General features: G+C 37.5%; 1 protein-coding gene across 2 annotated transcripts in view; it reads right to left on the bottom strand.

Annotated features, from left to right (window-relative positions):
- Window positions 1-20,100, bottom strand: part of PARN (poly(A)-specific ribonuclease) — a 155,372-nt gene that overhangs the window by 82,687 nt on the left and 52,585 nt on the right. For both annotated transcript variants that reach the window (XM_038540300.1, XM_038540301.1), the window contains exons 19-21: window positions 18,235-18,290; window positions 16,934-17,020; window positions 14,890-14,964 (exon numbers count right to left, since the gene is read on the bottom strand). In XM_038540300.1, the coding sequence (XP_038396228.1) occupies window positions 14,890-14,964; window positions 16,934-17,020; window positions 18,235-18,290 (218 nt within the window). The remainder of the gene's footprint in view (window positions 1-14,889; window positions 14,965-16,933; window positions 17,021-18,234; window positions 18,291-20,100) is intronic.

Raw genomic sequence — 20,100 nt, 5'->3', positions numbered from 1 at the left:
CACAGCCTGCAACAATACATTTTTATTACAAAGCAGTGTAAACAGATGTATATCCACATGTACAGATTTATACCTGAAAAGGGTTACATCAAAAAAAGCAAACTTACCTTTAGTATATGGGACTCACTCTGAAAGTTGCTAACTCCTTCCTTTTATAAAAATGCTGATCACACTCACTAAAATGATTTCACAACCCAATGAGGGAGTGTGAACCACCGTCTGACGAACACTGTCGCCAACATCCACTTTCATCCTACCTCGGTACTTGCACACCCCTCCCTTCTCTGCTAACCTAGTCGGCCCTTTCTCAAGGACCACACTCAGGCCTCTCCGCAAAGCCTCCCCCAGCCTGTACTAGCACCTTCCCAGACACCACAGCTATTCCCCACTTGAAGAAGCCTAGCGTAGTCTGCTGAGTGAGGCAAAGCAAGTGGGACAAGATTTGGCTCAGTCACCTGCCATCTGCATTCCATCATCTGGTCATTTACTCCCTACCTTGACTCACTCCAGTAATGTTTGTGTAAACAACGTTTAACTGTTTATCAAAAGATGGATCCATCCAAGCAGAATTTCTTTTTTTATAATCTTGTTTGTCAAGGGATAATTTTCATGAACTCTAAATTAGGAACTGAAGTGCACTGTCACCAATTCTTGGAAGCCAATGGCCCATTTATTACTCTGTGTAGCATTTATAGATGTGGCAGGTTCCCAGATAAATTCAATTTGGCCTCAGTCTCTTAGAAAAGGCTATGAACTAGAGTAAATGCAAAACCAACCTTCTAGACTTTTAAAAATAAATAGAACTTGCTTGAATATGTCCATCTATTTTTGACTCAGTGCTATAATGCCACCATACGCATTTGGAAGAGTGCCATGGGGCAGGGCAGGGGTGGGAGGGACGCCTCTGACAACAGTCCAGCTTTCCAAAGGCAGCTCCCTGTCTAGTTGACAAACTTGCCACTCAACACCTGGAAATTCTTTCAAAAGGCCTTAAACTTCTAAAAGAAAACTACTTAGATGTAATATTTTATTTTTAAAAATTAAAAAAAAAAAGCCCAAACCAACATTACAGCAAGATTTATAAAAAGGATAAAATTCAAATTCCTATTTTTAACATACAAATCCTGTGTTTCTATCCTCTATCAGCCCCCTCTCCATACCCCCTCCTCCACCCCCCCAAGCCATTCCACCACTTGGACCTCCGCTCCAGTCCTACCAAAGGATATGCTGGTCCTGCTCTTCACTAAAGCTTTCTCAGCCTTCTTCCACAGGCTACCTGCTGGGATCAGCACAGGCATCACCTGCTCCAGGAAGCCTTCCCTGCTGACCCTTCTCTGCATCTTCACGATAGTCTGGGTGGGTTCTCCCTCCCTTAACGTAGCACTGAGCATGCGCTGATGCACCCGCCATCTAGATACCTGTCTGCATCATTAAACCATGAATTCCTTGAATGCAGAGACTATTACTTCATCTCCATTCCCCATCTCAATTTAGTCCTTCTGTTCTTCAGCAGTAGACAAATATTTATGCAAAGATTAACAGTGCAGATTTCAAAAGAAAACCATCTTGTTAAAAACCTTGCAAAATCCCTTCATAATTATTCTCTTCTCTGTTACTATAAATAACACTGAACATAACAGACACATAAGGGTACCTAGCAATATACAGTGGTAAGTCAATAAGGCTTACACACCATCTGAAACACAATTACAAACACACACACCTAAATGTGACCCTGCTCATGCTTCAAAGTGATGCAAACTTATTTCAGGAATTGACAATTACTAAAATCAGTAGATGTCTTATATGTAGCTTGTATTTCTTTTTGCTATGTAATATGCTATTATGATTTATTTCCCTTCTCTTATAATAACAATAAAGATTTGTGTGGAGGAAAAAAATCTCAGTTTCGAAATATTATTTTAATGTGTTATCTTTTCTATGTTCCTTTTCCCAAGACTATAGCAGTTTGCTCCCTGGCCTTTGATGCAATTGGAAAACAAATCAGTTCCCCACATTTCTCCAATTAACATGCAGAAAGGACAAAGGGCATTCCTTCTAGTTACACAGTGAGATTTGTTTTATTTTAAGCAATGTTTGCTTTTTATAATCCTACAACATTAAAAAAGCTAAGTAATGCTTAGATATATTGAGGTGGAGTATAGAAGGTAAGGCAAAACCATGGTCTGAAGTGCTAGGGTCACCACCACCTCAACTTTAAGTTACCCAACACTCCAGTGGTCTAGCATTTTCTGGCATATTTGCTAAACATAATGACGTGACATTTATCCTGCTACTAAAAAGTAGTATCTGGGCTTCTCTCTAAGACAAAAGAGAAAAGACAGGTTGTAAAAATACCCAGTGGAGGAAATTATTTTTTTTAAGATTTTATTTATTTAGTCATGAAAGACAGAGAGGCAGAAACATAGGCAGAGGGAGAAGCAAGCTCACTATGGGGAGCCCAATGAGGGACTTGATTGCAGGACCTCGGGATCATGATCTGAGCCTAAGGCAGATGCTCCACTACTGAGCCACCCAGGTGTCCACCCCAGTGGTGGAAATATTATCAATAGAAGCATGTATCAAAACTGTTTCATACTCACCCTTTCAGAACAGAGGATTTAAACCAAGAAGGTGAAGGAGGAAAATCCAGAAAAACTAATTCTATAAATTTCATGATTAGAAAAAAAATAGAAAATAACTACAGTCAGCCATATGAAGGAACAACTCTGCCAACCATTGAAGAGTTTCAAAAGTAAGACATTTCCCTTTGCTATGCTCCTGCACTTATAAAAAGGCAATAATGTTTTCGTATTAAATTTAAATATTTTAACACCTAGTTAATACTTGTCTACTCTAAAAAAGTCAGAAAATGAAAAAAAAAAAAAAAACCCACAATAAAGTAAATCTACCTGTAATCCTACCATCCGAAGAGATTCACTGGTCACATTTTTAGTAACCAAATAGTATTTTTAAATAGCCATTGAGGTACCCCCAAATCATTTCACTTATACTATTTCAAATTTGGTAAAACCATATTTATTTTGTTTTTTAAAATAGGTTGTAAATCGTGGATGAGAAAGCAATGCAAACGTGTGAAGATAGACACAGTTAACCTACACCAGCTCCCTCTTTCCGGTGACAAAAACAACACCAAATGGCACGGGAAGCCTCAGGAATAAAAATCAGAGAACTATGTTTACACTGAGTCCTCAAAGTTAGTCTGTTAGGGGCCTGAAAGCAATCAGGCAGATTGATCTCACAGCTTTAATCTCCTACTGCCACCCACATTCCAAAAACTTACCAAGAGGGAGCTATGACTGTGGTACTAAATCAGGCATGATGGTCCTTGCTTTCCAAAGTATTCTGCATAACCTTAAATAGTATGCATGATAAAAATATCAACAAACGTACCACTGCATTCAAAGATATGCAAGATTCTCTGAATGTATACAGAGACGCGTTATATTCCTGGTCATACAGAAGCAGTATGTCCAAATAAAGATGTCAATATCATTAATTTGTTAAAATGTCAGTGAAAAATCCCAGGGGGCTTTTTGAGTGACCCTAACCAAAAGATTCTAAGGCTCAATCAGAAGAATAAATAAAAGCTTATTTTGGAACAGGAGTGGAGGGTCCTAAAATTGCTTAAATTAAACGTCCAACAAAGAAAACTGTTAAAAGAACTAAAATAGTATGTAAAGTATACATTAACTTATATGAAATATACATTTAACACATGCACAATGGAAAGGTAAATCTCAAATATTACTGCAATTATCTTTGTTAATAAAGAGGGGACACTGGGTGATTTTTTTAGTTTTCTGCGGGTTTAAAATTTTTCTATTAACAAAAATAAATCATCACTGTTTAATAAGAAAAACATGAGTTGTTTTTAGATTTTTTTCAAGATCATTTGAATTTAATGATTTCACAATCTTCAGAATTTTATTTTAAAAATTTAAAAAAATGATTCTGCTTCAGGTACAAAGACTAAGGTATAAACACACTCTTTAAAGAATTAATTTAGGGTGTCTGCCTTTGGCTTGGGTCATGATCCCAGGTTCCTGGGATCTAGCCCTGTGTTGGACTCCCTGCTCGGTGGAGGGCATTTCTCCCTCTCCCTCTACCCCTCCCTGCTGCTGTGCTCTCTTGCTCTGTCAAACAAATAAAATCTTTTTCTTTTCTTTTTTTTTTTTAAGATTTTACTTATTTGAGAGAGAGAGAGATAGCGAGCAAGAGAGAGCATAAGTAGGGGGAGAGGAATTGGGGGTTGAGGGCCAGTGGGAGAGGGAGAAGCAGATTCCCCGCTGAGTAGGGAGCCTGATACAAGGCTCAATACCAGGCCCCTGGGATCATGACCTGAGCTGAAGGCAGACACTTAACCGATTGAGCCATCCAGGTGCCCCAATAAATAAGATCTTTAAAAAACTAATAAAAATACTAAAAATTTTTTAAAATAAAGTTTTATTTTCTTAAGTTCCTTTTTTTTAAATATTCTATTCATTTATTCATGAGAGACACAGAGAGAGAGAAAGGCACAGACACAGGCAGAGGGAGAAGCAGGCCCCATGCAGGGAGCCCGACGCGGGACTCGATCCCGGGTCTCCAGGATCATACCCTGGGCCGAAGGCGGCACCAAACCACTGAGCCACCGGGGCTGCCCCCCAAAATGAAGAATTTAAAACAGTCAATACTTACCATCCCAAAGGAATATAATTAAATAAGTTATGTGAAATGTAATGCATCCATTAAAAGAAAACTCTCCTAGAAAACTGTGTGACAGCATGAGAAATGCGCATGACCTACTATTAACTTAAAAAGCCGATCCAAAAATACACCTGTAGTCAGATCCCAACTAATATTAAAAAGTTATGAAAACACTTATCTATACAAAATAAAACAAAAAAGAAATACAAATCAAAATATTACTAGTATTATGTCTAGGTTGTGAGGCCATGACTGAATTGTTTTCTTCTTTATATTTTCAAATATTTTTCACATTTTCAACAATGAATTTTATTTACTTCTAAAACTGAGGGCAGGAGAGCACAACAAGAGCAGTTTGTTATCAATAATATTACAATTAAATATGACAGATCTACTGAATATTCTGACAGTGCAACATGAAGCAACATTCTTAGATCCAGACAACATGGCCTCTAGAATAGAAAAATCAAATCCATTGCTTTGGACCAGAAACAATTCAACAGAACACGAAAACTCCACCTCTAGAGCACAAACACTGCATTTTCTCCTGGATATGTTCTCACTGCCACAGACCTCATTTTGTCACTGTTACTACTTTAATGCTGGTAATTATATTAAGAACTTGGGAAGCCTTATGTGGCAGTCAGGAAGCTTTCTGTCCAATTCTCATACTAGCTAATGCCCTGAAGAATACTAATTAGGGAAAGTCCAAGTTATTGTTACTTTCAAATAAATCTGCCTGATACAGATTCCATAGTAAAGATGTGTAAGACTGCTAATTCTCAAGATTAAACACATGGGGGAATTAGGAAAACAAGAAGGCTCTTAATAAATATTATTAAAAACTTCCACAGTGCTTTTTGTGGATTAAGTGACTTAGAGGAATTAAAAAAAAAAGTCAGCTGCTTTAATAAGTTTTCAACAGAAGATATGTACACAAAACACAGACATTTACACATCTCATAATAATGATTTTCCTTTATCAATAAGCCACTACCATAAAAATCTTGGGTATATAAAAACAAATACATTGTTTCTAGGATGCATTATTTATGGCATGAAAATCATTTGTCATTTACATACACAAGTAAGTTACCAATCCCTTCCTCTAAAACAAGCTTATTTAATAGAACCCTTCTAAAGTCATGTCACAGTTGAACGCATTTATCTATTGCTACAGTTATAATTCAAGATAATTGTTGCAAACCAATACTATGCGAGGTTTAAGACTAGAAGACTAGAAAAATTAATATGAAGGGTAAAAACACTCATTTTTTTAGTTCTTTCTTGAGTGTTTTGCACATTTCCTCTTTGACAAGAATAAATATACAGTAACACACTAGCAAACTATGAAAAAGACCACAAACAGAAGCCAAGATATCAAATACTTTGTATCTGGATTTTGTCTGTTGGTATGCATGCCTACCCAAAAGGAACTGATCTTAAGTCAGTTTTAATTGGCTAAAAGAGGGAAGTCATAGGGTTTTTTTTTTTTAATGTGTTATACATGATATTTTCTTAAAATGTTATTTAACAAGCAGAAAAAGGTAGTTTAAGCATGCTCTATAATATGGCAGAAGTGTTGCATCAATGTAAGAGCAACAATTTAAAAGCACAGGTAAAGATGTTCTGCTTCCAGAATTGGAAGGAATAAGCTCCTAACAAATCAGCTTTTCTGCTGAAAACAACTATGAGCTCTGGGGGTTAAAAATGCAAAAAGCAAATATCTGAGGGCCCTGAAACATGAAAAAAACAGGTAGATTTTGCAAAGGAGTAAAAAACCAGAGGAAGCCAGCCAGCACAAAGTGAATTTCCTGGGGTTTTTTTGTGTGACTATACCCTAAGAGGAAATTGCAGTTACAAGGGCATGAGGCAACTAGAACTTTGCAAGGAAAGTCCTCTGTCTTCCTGGTAGGAAGACTCAGAAGCAGTAGGCAACTCATGGCACTAGAATTCAAAGGGAATCCTAGGGCAGAAGAAAAACAGAAAACAGGAAGCCCAAATTTAGTGTACAGACTCAGCCCATGTGTCTGGCTGACCCTCACTTAACCTTACAGGTGGTAGGCTGACGGCAGAATGAGCTCAGATCTGAGGCAACCCCCACCACGATATGTGAGAGCTTGTCATCTGAGTTTCAGTAAGTTAAATGCTGCTAAACCTACAAAAATATCAAGACTCTTCTGAGGGAATATAAGTGAATGCAGAATCTCCACAAAAGTACATTCACAGTGTCCAGGAAACAATCCCAAGTTATTTGACATAGGAAGAGCCAAGAAAACATGACCCATGCTCAAGGGAAAAGTGATCAACTAATGCCAACGTCTCAGTGATGCAGATGCTGGGATTATTAGACAAAGACTTTAAAGGAGCTATTCTAATTATGTTCACAGAGGTAAAGGGAACAGAGGCTCCACATAAAGATAGGAAATCTCAACAGAGAAATAGGAAAGATAAAAATAAACTGAATGGAAATAACAGAACTGAAAAACACAATACGTGAAATAAAAAATTCACTGGATGGGCTTAAGAGCAGAATAATGATGACTGAACGAAAAGCCAGTGAGCTTATTGATAAATAGAAATTAACCAATGTGAAGAAGAAAAAAGAAAGGTTAAAAAAAAAATGTACAGTGCCTCAGGAACCCTGGAACAATATCAAAAAGTCTCCTGCATACAGGTAATTGGAGCCTCCCAGGAGAGGAGAGGCAAGAGAATACAGAACAACAACAACAAAATACTTGAATAGTGTCTAAAAACTTCCTAAATCTGGTGAAAGACACAAATGTGCAGATTCAAGGGGCACCTGGCTAGCTCAATCAGTAGAACATGCAACTCCTGATCTTGGGGTTGTGAGTTCGAGCCTCATGTTGGATGCAGAGATTACTTTTTTAAAAAGTCTTCTAAAAATTTTTAAAAATTAAATTTACAGATTCAAGACAGTTAGTCAACCCCAAGAGGATAATTATAAAGAAAGCCATGCCTAAGTACATCACAGTCAAACTGCTGAAATCCAATGATTCAATGACAAAGAAAATCTTGAATATCTACATTTCTATATGGCAACAATGACACAAATTATTGTAGACTTCTCATCAGAAACCATGGAGACCAGAAGACAGTGGATCAACATCTTTAAAATGCTGAGAGAAATCCAGAATTCTATAGAGCCAGTTAAAATATCCTACATGAATGAAGGCAAAATAAAGACTGTTGTAGTTTAAAAAAAACAAAACAGGGATCCCTGGGTGGCGCAGCGGTTTGGCGCCTGCCTTTGGCCCAGGGCGCGATCCTGGAGACCCGGGATCGAATCCCACGTCAGGCTCCCGGTGCATGGAGCCTGCTTCTCCCTCTGCCTGTGTCTCTGCCTCTCTCTCTCTCTCTCTCTCTCTCTCTCTGTGACTATCATAAATAAAATTAAAAAAAAAAAAATTTAAAAAAAAAAAAAAACAAAAAAAAACAAAACAAAACCTAAGACAATGAGCAGCATTGCAAGAAATACCGATGGAAGTTCTTTAGGCTGAAGTGAGATGATACTCAAAAGAAACTTGGATCTTCAGGAATGAAGGAAGACACCTGAAATGGTAAATATCAGGGTAAAGAGAAAAGAATTTCGCCTTTTAATTTCTTAAAATACATATGACTCTTTAAAGCAAAATTATAACACTTTATAGGATTTATAACGTATGCACATATTATATATACGCCAACTACAGCATGAAAACCAAGTGGACATCTACGCATGTTAAGGTTTCTACATTATATGTGAACTGGTATAATATGAACTCTAAGTAGACTGTGAAAAGTTATGGATAGATGTTAAAATTTCTAAAGCAACCACTAAAAAAGAATGCGAAGAGATGAGATTAAAAAGACGAGAGAAAGTAATATGGACTTCTTTAAAGAACAAGTTTTAAAATGACAAAAGCATATAAGTAATTACATTTATATATGACAGATAAGTTGAGTCTATGGAAGGAAAAATATCGATATACTAGGCAAACATAAAAAACACAAGAAGGATAAGGGCACCTCAGTGGCTCAGTTTCTACCTTCGGCTCAGGTTATGATCTCAGAGTCCTGAGATCAAGCCTTACATCCAGTTCCCTGCTCAGCGGAAGTCTGCTTCTCCCTCTCCCTCTCTCCCTTTACTCCCTCCTACCCACACCATTCCTGCATGCTCTCTCCCTCTCTCAAATAAATAAATAAAATCTTTGAAAAAACACACATACAAGGATAGACTGATTATATTAATATCAAATAAGGTAGGCCTAAAAACAGTAATGATACAAAAGATAAAGAGGGATGTTTCAAAATGAAGAATCAATTTATTGGGGAAAAAAGTAGTCACAAGTGTGTATGCATCTAATAACACAGCCTTAAAACTGACAAAATTAAGGGGGGAAAAAGACAATTCCATAATCATAGATTTTATTAACATCTCTCTCAAAATTGGTAAATTAGATAAAACATCAGTAAAGACACTGAACATCTGAGCAACAGTAATATTTATACACCAAACCATATACTGCAGAACTCACATTCTTTTCAAGTACACGTAGTCTGTTCAGCAAGACAGGCCTTAATACAAATTTCAGTAAACTTCAGAAGACTGAAATCATGGTGAAATCTCTAATCACAACAGAATTAAATCAGAAATTAGTAACAAGGGATCATGGGGAATCACTTGGAAATGAAGCAACATACTTCTAAATAATCCAGGGTCAAAAAGAGAAATTAGAAAGGCATCTAACTTAAGGATAACGGAATGATAACGTGCAATTTGTGGGATATACCTAAAGCAGCACTTAGAGAATAATTTGTGACTTTAAATGTTTATATTAGAAACAAAAAAAGAAAAGGTCAAAATCTATGAGTAGGAAAGAGTCTTGGCTACATCCACAGCATGAGCTGGCTGTGAGGGTTGGTACACCCACACAGGAGAAAAGAAGGTACAGCTGAAAGTAAGAAGTGGGGAAGACTTGAAAACTGCTTGAATGCTGAAAGTCTTCCCCAACCCAGCTGTCAAAGGGTGGAAGCCTCACTGGATCATAGTGTTCAAACACACACCTAACCAATCAGTGGCCAACCACTAAGCCATAATGACCCAGGGGCAATCTCTAGAAGGCCAGGCATACAAAATTTTAGATGAATTTTTTTTTAAGTAGGATCCATGTCCCCATGGAGCTCAATGAGGGACTTGAACTCACGACCATAAGATCAAGACCTGAGACGAGATCAAGAGTAGGATACTTAGCCAACTGAGCCACCCAGGCACCCCTAGAAAAATTTTTAAAAATCAATCACATATGGTTCTACCTCAGGAAGTGGAAAGAAGAAGGGCAAAGTAAACCCAAAGGAAATAAAAGGAAGGAAAGAGGGCACCTGGCTGGCTCAACTGAAGGACTATGTGCCTCTTCATCTTGGGGTTGTGAGTTTGAGCCCTAGATTGGGTACAGGGAAAGGAAAAGGAAAATGAAAAGGAAAAGGGAAAGGGAAAAGGAAAGGGAAAAGGAAAAGAAAAAGGAAAAAGAACGGAGAAAAAAAGGAAGAAAGGGGTGCCTGGGTGGCGCAGTTGGTTTAGCAGCTGAATCTTATATTTTAATGACAAGAGAATTTAATGACAAGCTGAATAATTTAATGACAAGCTGAATTTCAGCTCAGGTCATAATTTCAGGATTGTGAGATTAAGCCCCACATTGTGCTCCACACTCAGCATGGAGTCAGTTTGAAAGTCTCTCTCCCTCTCTCTCTACCCTTTCCACTCATGCTCATGAGCGCTCTCTGTTCTCTGTCCCTAAAATAAATAAATAAATCTTAAAAAAAAAAAAAAAAACTAAGGAGAAAAAGCAGAAATACAGCACACAGACAAAAACAAACAATACAACTAAGGCAAAAGCTGGCTCTTTGAAAAGATCATCAAAATCAGTATCCCCCAGCTAGTGTGATCAAGGAAAAATGAGAACACAAATCACCAATACTGCATGTAAAGCAAGCAGTTATCACTACAAATTCTGCAGACATTAAAAGGAGAACAAAAAAAGCACAGGTAAAGTTTAAAGTTATAAGCACCTTTCAGCAAAACAGTATTGAACAATGGCCTCCAGTCATATCCACAACTCTAATATTCATCTGTTCACAAATAAAAGCTGTGCTTTTGAAAGTACAATTTAATATAAACACACTCATACCCTAGACTAAAATGAAGCAAGTTTCTCCCTCCATCCCAACACACTGTCCCTGAACAAGCTCCTAAGGCAGCATATCAGTAATTTATACAAGTACCTGAATTTGTGCTGCTTTTACAAAATAATTGTCAGGTTTCTACATCTTTTAAAGTGCTTTTATCAATTTTTGTGTTTTTATAAATTTCTGGTAGTGCACTGCAATTTCCAGCTTTCAAAATAAATGAGAAGGTTATTTTTCTCTCAAGCTATTCATATGAAAATTTATAATGCGTTTAGGACACTCAAAAATACTCAATGGCTAAATATTGAGAGTATGACTAAAAGGTTCTCTGACTTTTAAAATATTGCTGGGTCCCTCCCTCATTTAACAAAACTACATTAGGAATATAAAAATCTTAAATATGAATGAGCTATTCAGATGTGACCCTTAAAGGTGATGATCTCTTACTCTGCTACTTTGAGGAAAATTCTTAAACAGTGAGAATAGGTGATGTTCTCCATGGTCATGTACTATCTCATCTGAAGAGCTACAAGGGAATATAATGTTGAATGTATGGCTGGTATGGGCTCTCACCACTTGGACAACCCCAAAGCCACTGGAATGCTCACCTAATCTCTTGCAAACAAACAAAAAATCAGCAACCAAACCAAATAGCACTTGGTAGAAGGTGGTTTTTTTAAATTAATTTATTTAAATTCAATTTAATTAACATATACTATATATTATTAGTTTCAGAGAAGGGTTTTAATAATTAGTACAACAAAAAAAAATTAGTACAACAAAGTTCTGCAGAAAAAGAGAACTTTCATATTCAAGATACTGAAAATGGCTTTTTAAAATATCTTGATTAGATTTAGTGCTATCAAAAGAAAAAGACAGGTGTCAGGTAAGAAGCAGCTTCTTAAATGTAAATCAAAAATCAGTCTGTAACAGCGCCAAAGAAGCCATTACAAGCTGCTATATAAATAGGCATTTAATGATTTTTCCAATGTTACGTTATTGATCTACAGGCCCTCTGTTTCCGCTGAAATGAATAAGTAATTTGTTTAAGATAACATTAATAGGGTTTGCAGCACTTTAGACATCCTGGGTCTCTCTTGTCATTAAAAGAACTGCTATAAAAACCAGATTTTACACTGTCTTTCAATGAAACATCTGCATAATTTTATAAATCACAGCAAAAGACCAGAGACATATATATATATATATATCCGGCCCATGCAGAAAGGCATTGCTAAGTCATTATACCCCGAATATCACTTACTGGGCTCAACAAACATTTAACTTCTTTGCTAATGTCAGTCACTACCCTGAGCACTGAAAACACAATGGTGAGCAAGAGGTCTGGTCCCTGCTCTCAGAGAGTTTATAGTCTACCAGAGAAGACAGTCAAAACATGACATGTCAGTAGAGGAGGCCAGGCTGGCACAGAAAATGGGGTCCAATCCCCTGCACAGGGAGCCAGGGAAGACATTCAGAGAAATGGATGTTTAAGCTGCGATGAGGGAAGTGGGACACAGCCAAGCTCTGGAGGAAGAGGATGGTTTGTGGCAAAGAGAATTATGGTCACAGGCACGGCACATGCAAATGGCCAGGTATTTATGTTAGGAGCTGTCTTTTGTGAGGGTGCCTGGGTGGCTCAGTCAGTTAAGCGTCTGCCTGTGGCTCAGGTCATGATCCCAGGGTCCTGGGACTGAGCCCCACATCACCCTCCCTGCTCAGCAGGAGTCTGCTTCTCCCTCTCCCTCTGCCCCTCCCCCTTGCCTGTGCTCTCTACCTCTTCTCTCTCAAATAAATAAATACAATCTTAAAAAGAAAAGAGATGTCTTTTGTGTAAGAGACAACAATGGAAACTTAGACTTTACTAGTAAAGCTGCATATATCAAGACACAACAGTCATCTACTTGATCTAGGAGGAAAAAGGTAAGAAGGTCACACTTTCACCTTGGCCTTTTCCCCATGTTACTGACTCAGGCACACATTGAGTTACTCAAGCCACAGTGCATTCCAAGCACTAAAGAAGGAGTCAATGGGGAAGAAGATGGACTCGATGTTGCCCTCAGGGAAGCAACACACAAGGAAAAACAATCACACTGCAGAGCTTCTGTGGCAACGTGATTCTGAAATGCAGCTCCCAGATTTTAGGTATCACTGAGTGAAATACTGAGCTGGGAGGCTACTGTTTGAGGCATCTTTCAATCATAAGTGAGGGAGCAATCCTCACAGGACATCAAATGTGGTATAACGGCAACATGAAAAGCATCACTGACACCCATACACATAAACAAGGAATTATGCTTGTATTTGCAAGCAGACACCACCAGCTAGTGTCTTAGAGCTTTTACAGACTCTCATTTTTACTGTTCACGGCAAGGGAGGCCAAGCAGATATTTTAATAATTACCTAGCATTTGTCAAGCACTGCTAGTGGAGTGCCAGGCTCCCTGCTGGGCACTTAATGTCCGTGATCTCATTTCACAAAGGAACCATCATTGCCTCCACCTCTCAGACAGAGGAGCCCGAGGCTTTCTGAGTTTACGGAACCTGCCCAAAGACACTGGGCTGACAGGTGGTACAGGCGAGGTTAGTCCCTGGGGCAGTCTGGCTTCCAAGCCTTTGCATCTCCTTCCATCCCACTGCAGAGTTTCAATGTCACCCAAGTGTGACCAGCGGGAAATCTAAAGGGAGAAGCTGAGCAGAGGAGGTTTGATTGGACTTCCAGCCAGGAGTTCTGGTTCTGCATCCTTATGGCCACAGAATACCTCGCTATGTTCTCAGAGTCCCTTCCCCCCCCTTGAAGTTATCTTCAGCTCTCTAATTATCAGTTCTTTTGTGCACCATCTCAGTGGTCTCTCTATTAACAAGTGAAAACATTCGCACCCTGCATCCAACACTAATTCTTGGTGTCATGTGCTCCCAAAGTACACCTCACAATGAAATCCACTATTAATGACCATTGTAAAAGTTCAAAGCTCTGCCACGGTATATATATATTCATATATATATGAAATATATGAAATATATATACATGAAATCTCATGTAATCCTAACAATAATCCCAGTAAGCCCATACTATCATCCCAGTTTACAGAGATAACCAGAGGTTTCTCAAGATGAAATAACTTGCCCAAGGTCACACAACTAGAAGTAGTGCAGCAGCATGATCGCAGAGCTCAAGCTTTTCACTACAATATAGCCTATATAGTCCTGCAATGGTCATAGAATTAAGTACCACCACCAAAATACTCTGATTTGAATATGTATATTTGTGGAAGTTTTCTACGTAATTACTCATATAGTTACATTCTCAGAATTACAGAGTTTTAGTATGTGGCACCTTATTAAATAAGAAGAAAAAATTTAATTTTCTCCTACATTATTAAGCACCAGAAAAACTTGAAATCTATTTGAATAAGTAGCTGAACAATACATATTTTATTCAATAACTTTTCATCCTAAGAAAAGAGAACATTTTGAGATGGTTAATATCAAAATTATTTAGGGTCCAGTAAGAGATGTGGCGTTCCATCTTTCTACCATCCTATTTTAAAAACAAATAAAATATCTTTCAGTTTGTAAAACCAGTATTCCATACAAGTTTAATGAAATGAATAGATCACAAAAACTTATAAATATATGGAAAAAGTACAGAGATGAAAGGAGAATACAGGTATCACCTTTTGGTGTTCCCCATTCCTCTGAATTTGCTGCTTTTAATTTTCAAAGCAAATCTGTAACCCGTTTTAGAAAAAGTGCAATGGAAGGGAACAGGAAGGAAGTGAAAAGATACATTACATAGTATGTCTAATGAATTAATACATTTGTCTTATTTTCTCACCTACACGTGATACGTACTAATTATCTCCTTTATTTTAGAGACAGCTCTGAACCAACCAAGCTGCAGTGCTTGTTAATCAGCTAATGGAACCTACACTATAAGGAAGGTGAGCTCCCACTTTAATTAATTTACAAAACAAATGTCCAAAGCACTTACCAATCTGTACTTGTTCCGGCTGGCTGAGAGAAACAAATGCTGATGTATCATCAATCCAGGATATATGAATGTTACCTGTAATGTTGAAATAAAAGTAAAGGGAGCATTTGACCATTTAGATCACTATCAGACTTCATTTGGATATCTGATATCCAGGTCTAATTATTTGGCTACCGCTCTTCTTGAAAAAACATGGAAGACTAGAATTACTAAAAATGGGCAGACATCACTGGAATTTAATAATCAAAGAATGTTTTAATTCCTCCCCAAATTTTCAAAGGCTTGCAAACTGCTCTGTCATAGGACAAAAACTCATGCCCTACTGCACAGTAAGGATCCCTAATAACTTGCTCAATTACAAAAGTCACTTCTCCACCTTGTGTGTTTTCAATAAATAATAATAGTGAACAGGCTCTAAGTAGTGCTATATGCCACATACTATCCTAATTGCTTTCCATGAATCAGCTCATTTAATCCTCATCCAATGCTTATATATAGTAAGTGGTCTTACAAACATCAACATCACCATCTCCAATGAGGACACAAAGATACAGAAGCTACCTGTCCAGTATCACCCAACTGATTCCTTTTCATTAAAATGAAAACAAAATTCTACTCAGAGCATTCTACTTAATTTAGCCAATTAAAGGCTGACTACAGAGAGATAAGAACTTAACAATACAAACTGAGAAAATACAGCAACAACATCAAAACCCTCAAAGAAATGAGCTGTGAAATCCAACTGCATTTCTAGATCTGTATTTAAATTAAAAAGCAGGACTAGAATTTCAGAAGTCATTGAGATCATCTCCAAAGACTAGGATAACTTTCCTGAAACTTACCTTCTGCTTACTTTTCCAAAATTAAGTCTATAAAGTGTTTTACTTATAAACATACTTATTTTAGAAAATACAGAAAAGTTGGGATGCCTGAATGGCTTGATTGGTTAAGCATCCGACTCCTGATTTCAGCTCAGGTCCTGAGATAGGCTTAGGGTCCTGAGATGGATAGCCAAATCCTGAGATGGAGCCCCTTGTCAGGCTCTGCGCTGGGTGTGGAGTCTGCTTAAGATTGTCTTGGTCTCCCTCTCCCCTTCCCCTCCTTTCTCTCTCTCTCTCCCCCTCCCTCCTTCCCTAAAAAATAAAAATAAAAATACAGAAAAGCATAAAGAAGAAAAAAACCTATCTGAAGCAGTCAGTGATACTAGCATGAGGCTTCCTTTCAGTCTGATCTATACAAGGTATTATAAAAAAAAAAAAAAAGTATTAGTTGTATAGGAGCCCTACTTGCATCTGCTTTTTACACTAAACCTTAAAACAAACATTTCACCACCTTTTAATAAACTCTTCAAATATTTTTTAAATGACCACATACCAGCCTGTTGAGGTACATAAACACTAAACAGTCTTATTATTGCCCACTTAGGTTTGTGCTGCCATTACTTTATCCAAGAATTTCCAAAGAGAACAGCTTAAATATTTCATTTACTAAAATAAACAGGCACTGCTGGAAACTGACAATCAGAACGGTCTTTATGAACCCTAATCAGAAGACGGTTCCTTTTAACCTATCACCTGATCTGAGAGAAAGGAATTAGGAGAAGAGCCCTACTGCACACATAATTCATCTTTTGGTCCTCTCAAACATCTGCGTTCATCTGCTTGGACTATTCAATGTCAAGCAGTGACCGCCTGTCCTTACGAAACAGACCTTCCCTCTGAATTTAATCTTAAAAATGATTTATCCTCAGCCTAGATTCATTTTCAATGGTCAGCAGTAAGGGCAGTCATAGTAATAGTATCCTGCTTTCCGTGGATTAATAATAGCACTCTATTGTAGGGTGCTATTAAAAGTTCCACAGATCATGTTAGTACAAAGATACCAATATACCAAACCTTGAAAAATTCGATGAGTGAGATCAAACCCTTGCATGGTAATACTCTTTCACGTCCAAGCTGAAGTTGTCGTTGTACCTGCGGCCACCTGGACAGACCAGAAACATAGCAAAATCCTAAAACTACACATGCACTTGTGATTTACTTACCAAAGGCACTGAAAAGCTGGTAAAGGTCACTGGTTTTCCATTCTTTGGGGAATGTCACATGAAGAACATGATCACGTTTTGGTTGCACTATGGGACAAATTTTTGATAAAAGGTTGACAACTGAAAAGTGAATGACACACCAGTGGTTCTTTAATGAAGCTAACCCCCAGCTCTCTTGAGGAACTGCTGGGAATGACTCATGATTACCAAGCAACTCCTAAAAGTATTTTTAGGAATGGTATGACTCTGCCATCTTAGCCTCAACTTCGGCTCTGATACTTTATAGAACTCACAATGGATTGAATCCTGACAATTCTATGCATACCACCTCTGCTCATGAAGTTCCCATGAAAATTATTTCAAGGGGGGAAAAATGGCTACTTTGTTCAAGACATTTCACTAAGTGTTTAACTTTTTACTGTTAATCTACTTGTTAGTATGTTTACTTAGCACCACCGTCCAAAATCCGATGGACTGAGTTTAAGTAGAAACAGTCCTGAGTCACAGTCTTATGTTCTAACCTCAGACCCACCACTCAACTGTGCACCTCTGAGCAAGAGACCGAACTGCTTTAGCCACTCATGGCTATAAACTGGGAATGATGATGTTTAGCTTGCAGAACTGTTGTGAGAAGAGTGTATCAAAATAGAAGTCTAATCTAGAGGGCAATCTATGTGTTCTGATCATCACTACAATGACTATTACCATTGGGTAGAGCTCACCCATTTCTATATCCCTGTGGTGTGGATTAAGGCAAATAAACCCAGACTAGCACGAGCATTGGAACAGAAGAATGGGACAGGAAGGAGGAGAAAGTAGAGAATAATCCAAAACAGCAGCAACCACTTCCCATACAGACAAGCCTTCCAAGGTTTTCAATGAAAAAGAAGGAGGAAAAAAAAAAAAAAAAAAAAAACCTACCCAACTTCAATATATACATATTCAAATAACTGGAAAATGGAGAACTTCTAGTTACTGACATAGCTAGCCATCTCGAAATTTATTATGTGTATTTATAGAGTATTATGAATCTGAGTTCTGAGTGAAAACAAAATAATGAAGAGAAGATATATATTCTTTTAAAATTCAACTCATGCATAAACTGGAAAATGTAAGTAAAGAGAGGAGTTAATCAAGACCCAAGGGTACCATTAACTTAAGCATACTATTCATATCAACCACAAAATCACTGCCTGTTTTTACGTGAATAAAGCTCTTTCTTCGGTAATATTTTTCCTGTTATCCCTTCCAGACCACACACTTCAACGTGCAGATGCAATGAGAAAATAAAAATCACTTACAGTCTGGTCCTTCCAAGTTTAGATAGGGGATATCCATGACTCTCATAAGAAATAACCTACAAAAAGAAAAGAAAAACAGACAACGGGCTCATTTCTATTAAAAACCATATACAAGCATCCATTAAAATCTTTACTAAATGCTTCTTAGATGCCTCTTAATTATATTACTCCATCTGAAATCATTTGAAAAAAGTACTTACAATTCACTTCAAAGATTTTTCTCTAGGACTAAATATTTATCATAAATAAATATGAAAAAAACAATCTTTGGTATCCCCAACAGCTACAAAAGTTCCTGACACTCAAAAGCTACTCAATAAATATTAGTTAAATGAATGAAATTAGACATCGAAGAGTCAAAAGGAAGTCCTCTGCAGGTTTGCTCACATTAATCAAGGGAAAGTGAGAGAAAACAAACATTACAGAATGCTAACCATCTTACTGACTTCTTAACAACTGTTCCTAAAAATTATAAAGGGAACCCCTATGATTGGTGTTTTGTGAGCTGAGAATGACAACACCGGTATCTTTTTTTTTTTTTTTTTTAACTGAGATGGAAAGTCATTGGATAAATGCCAATCTTATTGAGTGAATTACACAGTCTGAAGTAAGTGACCATCTCAGCAGCTCATGCTATTACTGTCATTTAAAACATATTAAAAGCACAAAGCAAAACAATGTTTGGTAAAGAAAGCTATCACACAGATATGAAACATATCAGTCACTTTATGCATACCTCCAAAGGAAAGGATACAAAGGCACTTAAAAAAAGGGTACTTGTAAATTACAAGTACATAATTGCAAGATATGGACAAAATATCAGGCATTCTGTTGTCTGCAAATGATTTTAATAGGTTTTACTTAAATGACAATACATAAGTGCATTTCTGGTAGAGACTATATTATACTGCAAATTAAAAAGGCAATCCAAGAGCCCAAAAAGCAATTAGTTTGGCTTCACTGACCCACAATTAAGGCACATTATTACCAGGCATTCAAAAGCCAAGCAGGGCATGATCTAGTTTACAAATGGAACCATCAGCGTAAATAACACCATTCGGTTAATGCCAGAAAAAAAAGAAGTCATGGCACTCTGCGGTTTAAGAACTTGTTGCCTGGCCTACAATTTAATAAACCAAATCCTATGGCTAAAAAACCAATTTTATTTTTAGTTTACTAATTTAGGCTCAGGAATACTATTCTCGTTCTAGGAGCCATTTTACTCAATTCAATCAATAGTACTAGTGATGCCAGAAGACACTCAGATGTACAGAGCACCTAGCACAAAGGAGTTTCTCAGTGGGGTGCCTGGGTGCCTTTGGTCTGTTAAGTGGCTGCCTTAGGCTCAGGTCATGATCCAAGGGTCCTGGGATCCAGCCCTGCATCGGGCTCCCTGCCCAGTGAAGAGTCTGCGTCTCCTTCTCCTTCTGCTGCTCAACCTGCTTGTGCTTGCTCTCTCTCTCTCAAATAAATAAAATCTAAAAAAAAGTTTCTCAGCGATGACAGCTATGATTACTTCTGCCAACCAGAACCTATGAGGTTATTCCTGGGTGAGAAGGCTCAGTATTTTTATGCTTCATAAAATTTTCAATTTTCCATTTAGTAAATTTAGAGACAGTCCCCAAATTCTGAAAACCAAATAAATAAAAAACATTTAATTTAAAAGTTATGGAACATATCAAGCACCATAAAAATAATTTAAAATTTTAACCCTAATTTCAACAGAGGAATAAAAGCTGAATTGACATGTTCATTGTTACACTATGTCAAATTATCACAATAATGTCAAATACCCTCCAAAATCAAAATTGACCTTATGGTTCAGTAAGATGTGGTGGCAGGGGGAGTCAGTAAATGATGGTTCAT

This window comes from Canis lupus, chromosome 6 (assembly GCF_011100685.1).
Source record: "Canis lupus familiaris isolate Mischka breed German Shepherd chromosome 6, alternate assembly UU_Cfam_GSD_1.0, whole genome shotgun sequence".
Classification (NCBI taxonomy): domain Eukaryota; kingdom Metazoa; phylum Chordata; class Mammalia; order Carnivora; family Canidae; genus Canis; species Canis lupus.
This window is presented reverse-complemented; position numbering and strand designations above follow the sequence as displayed.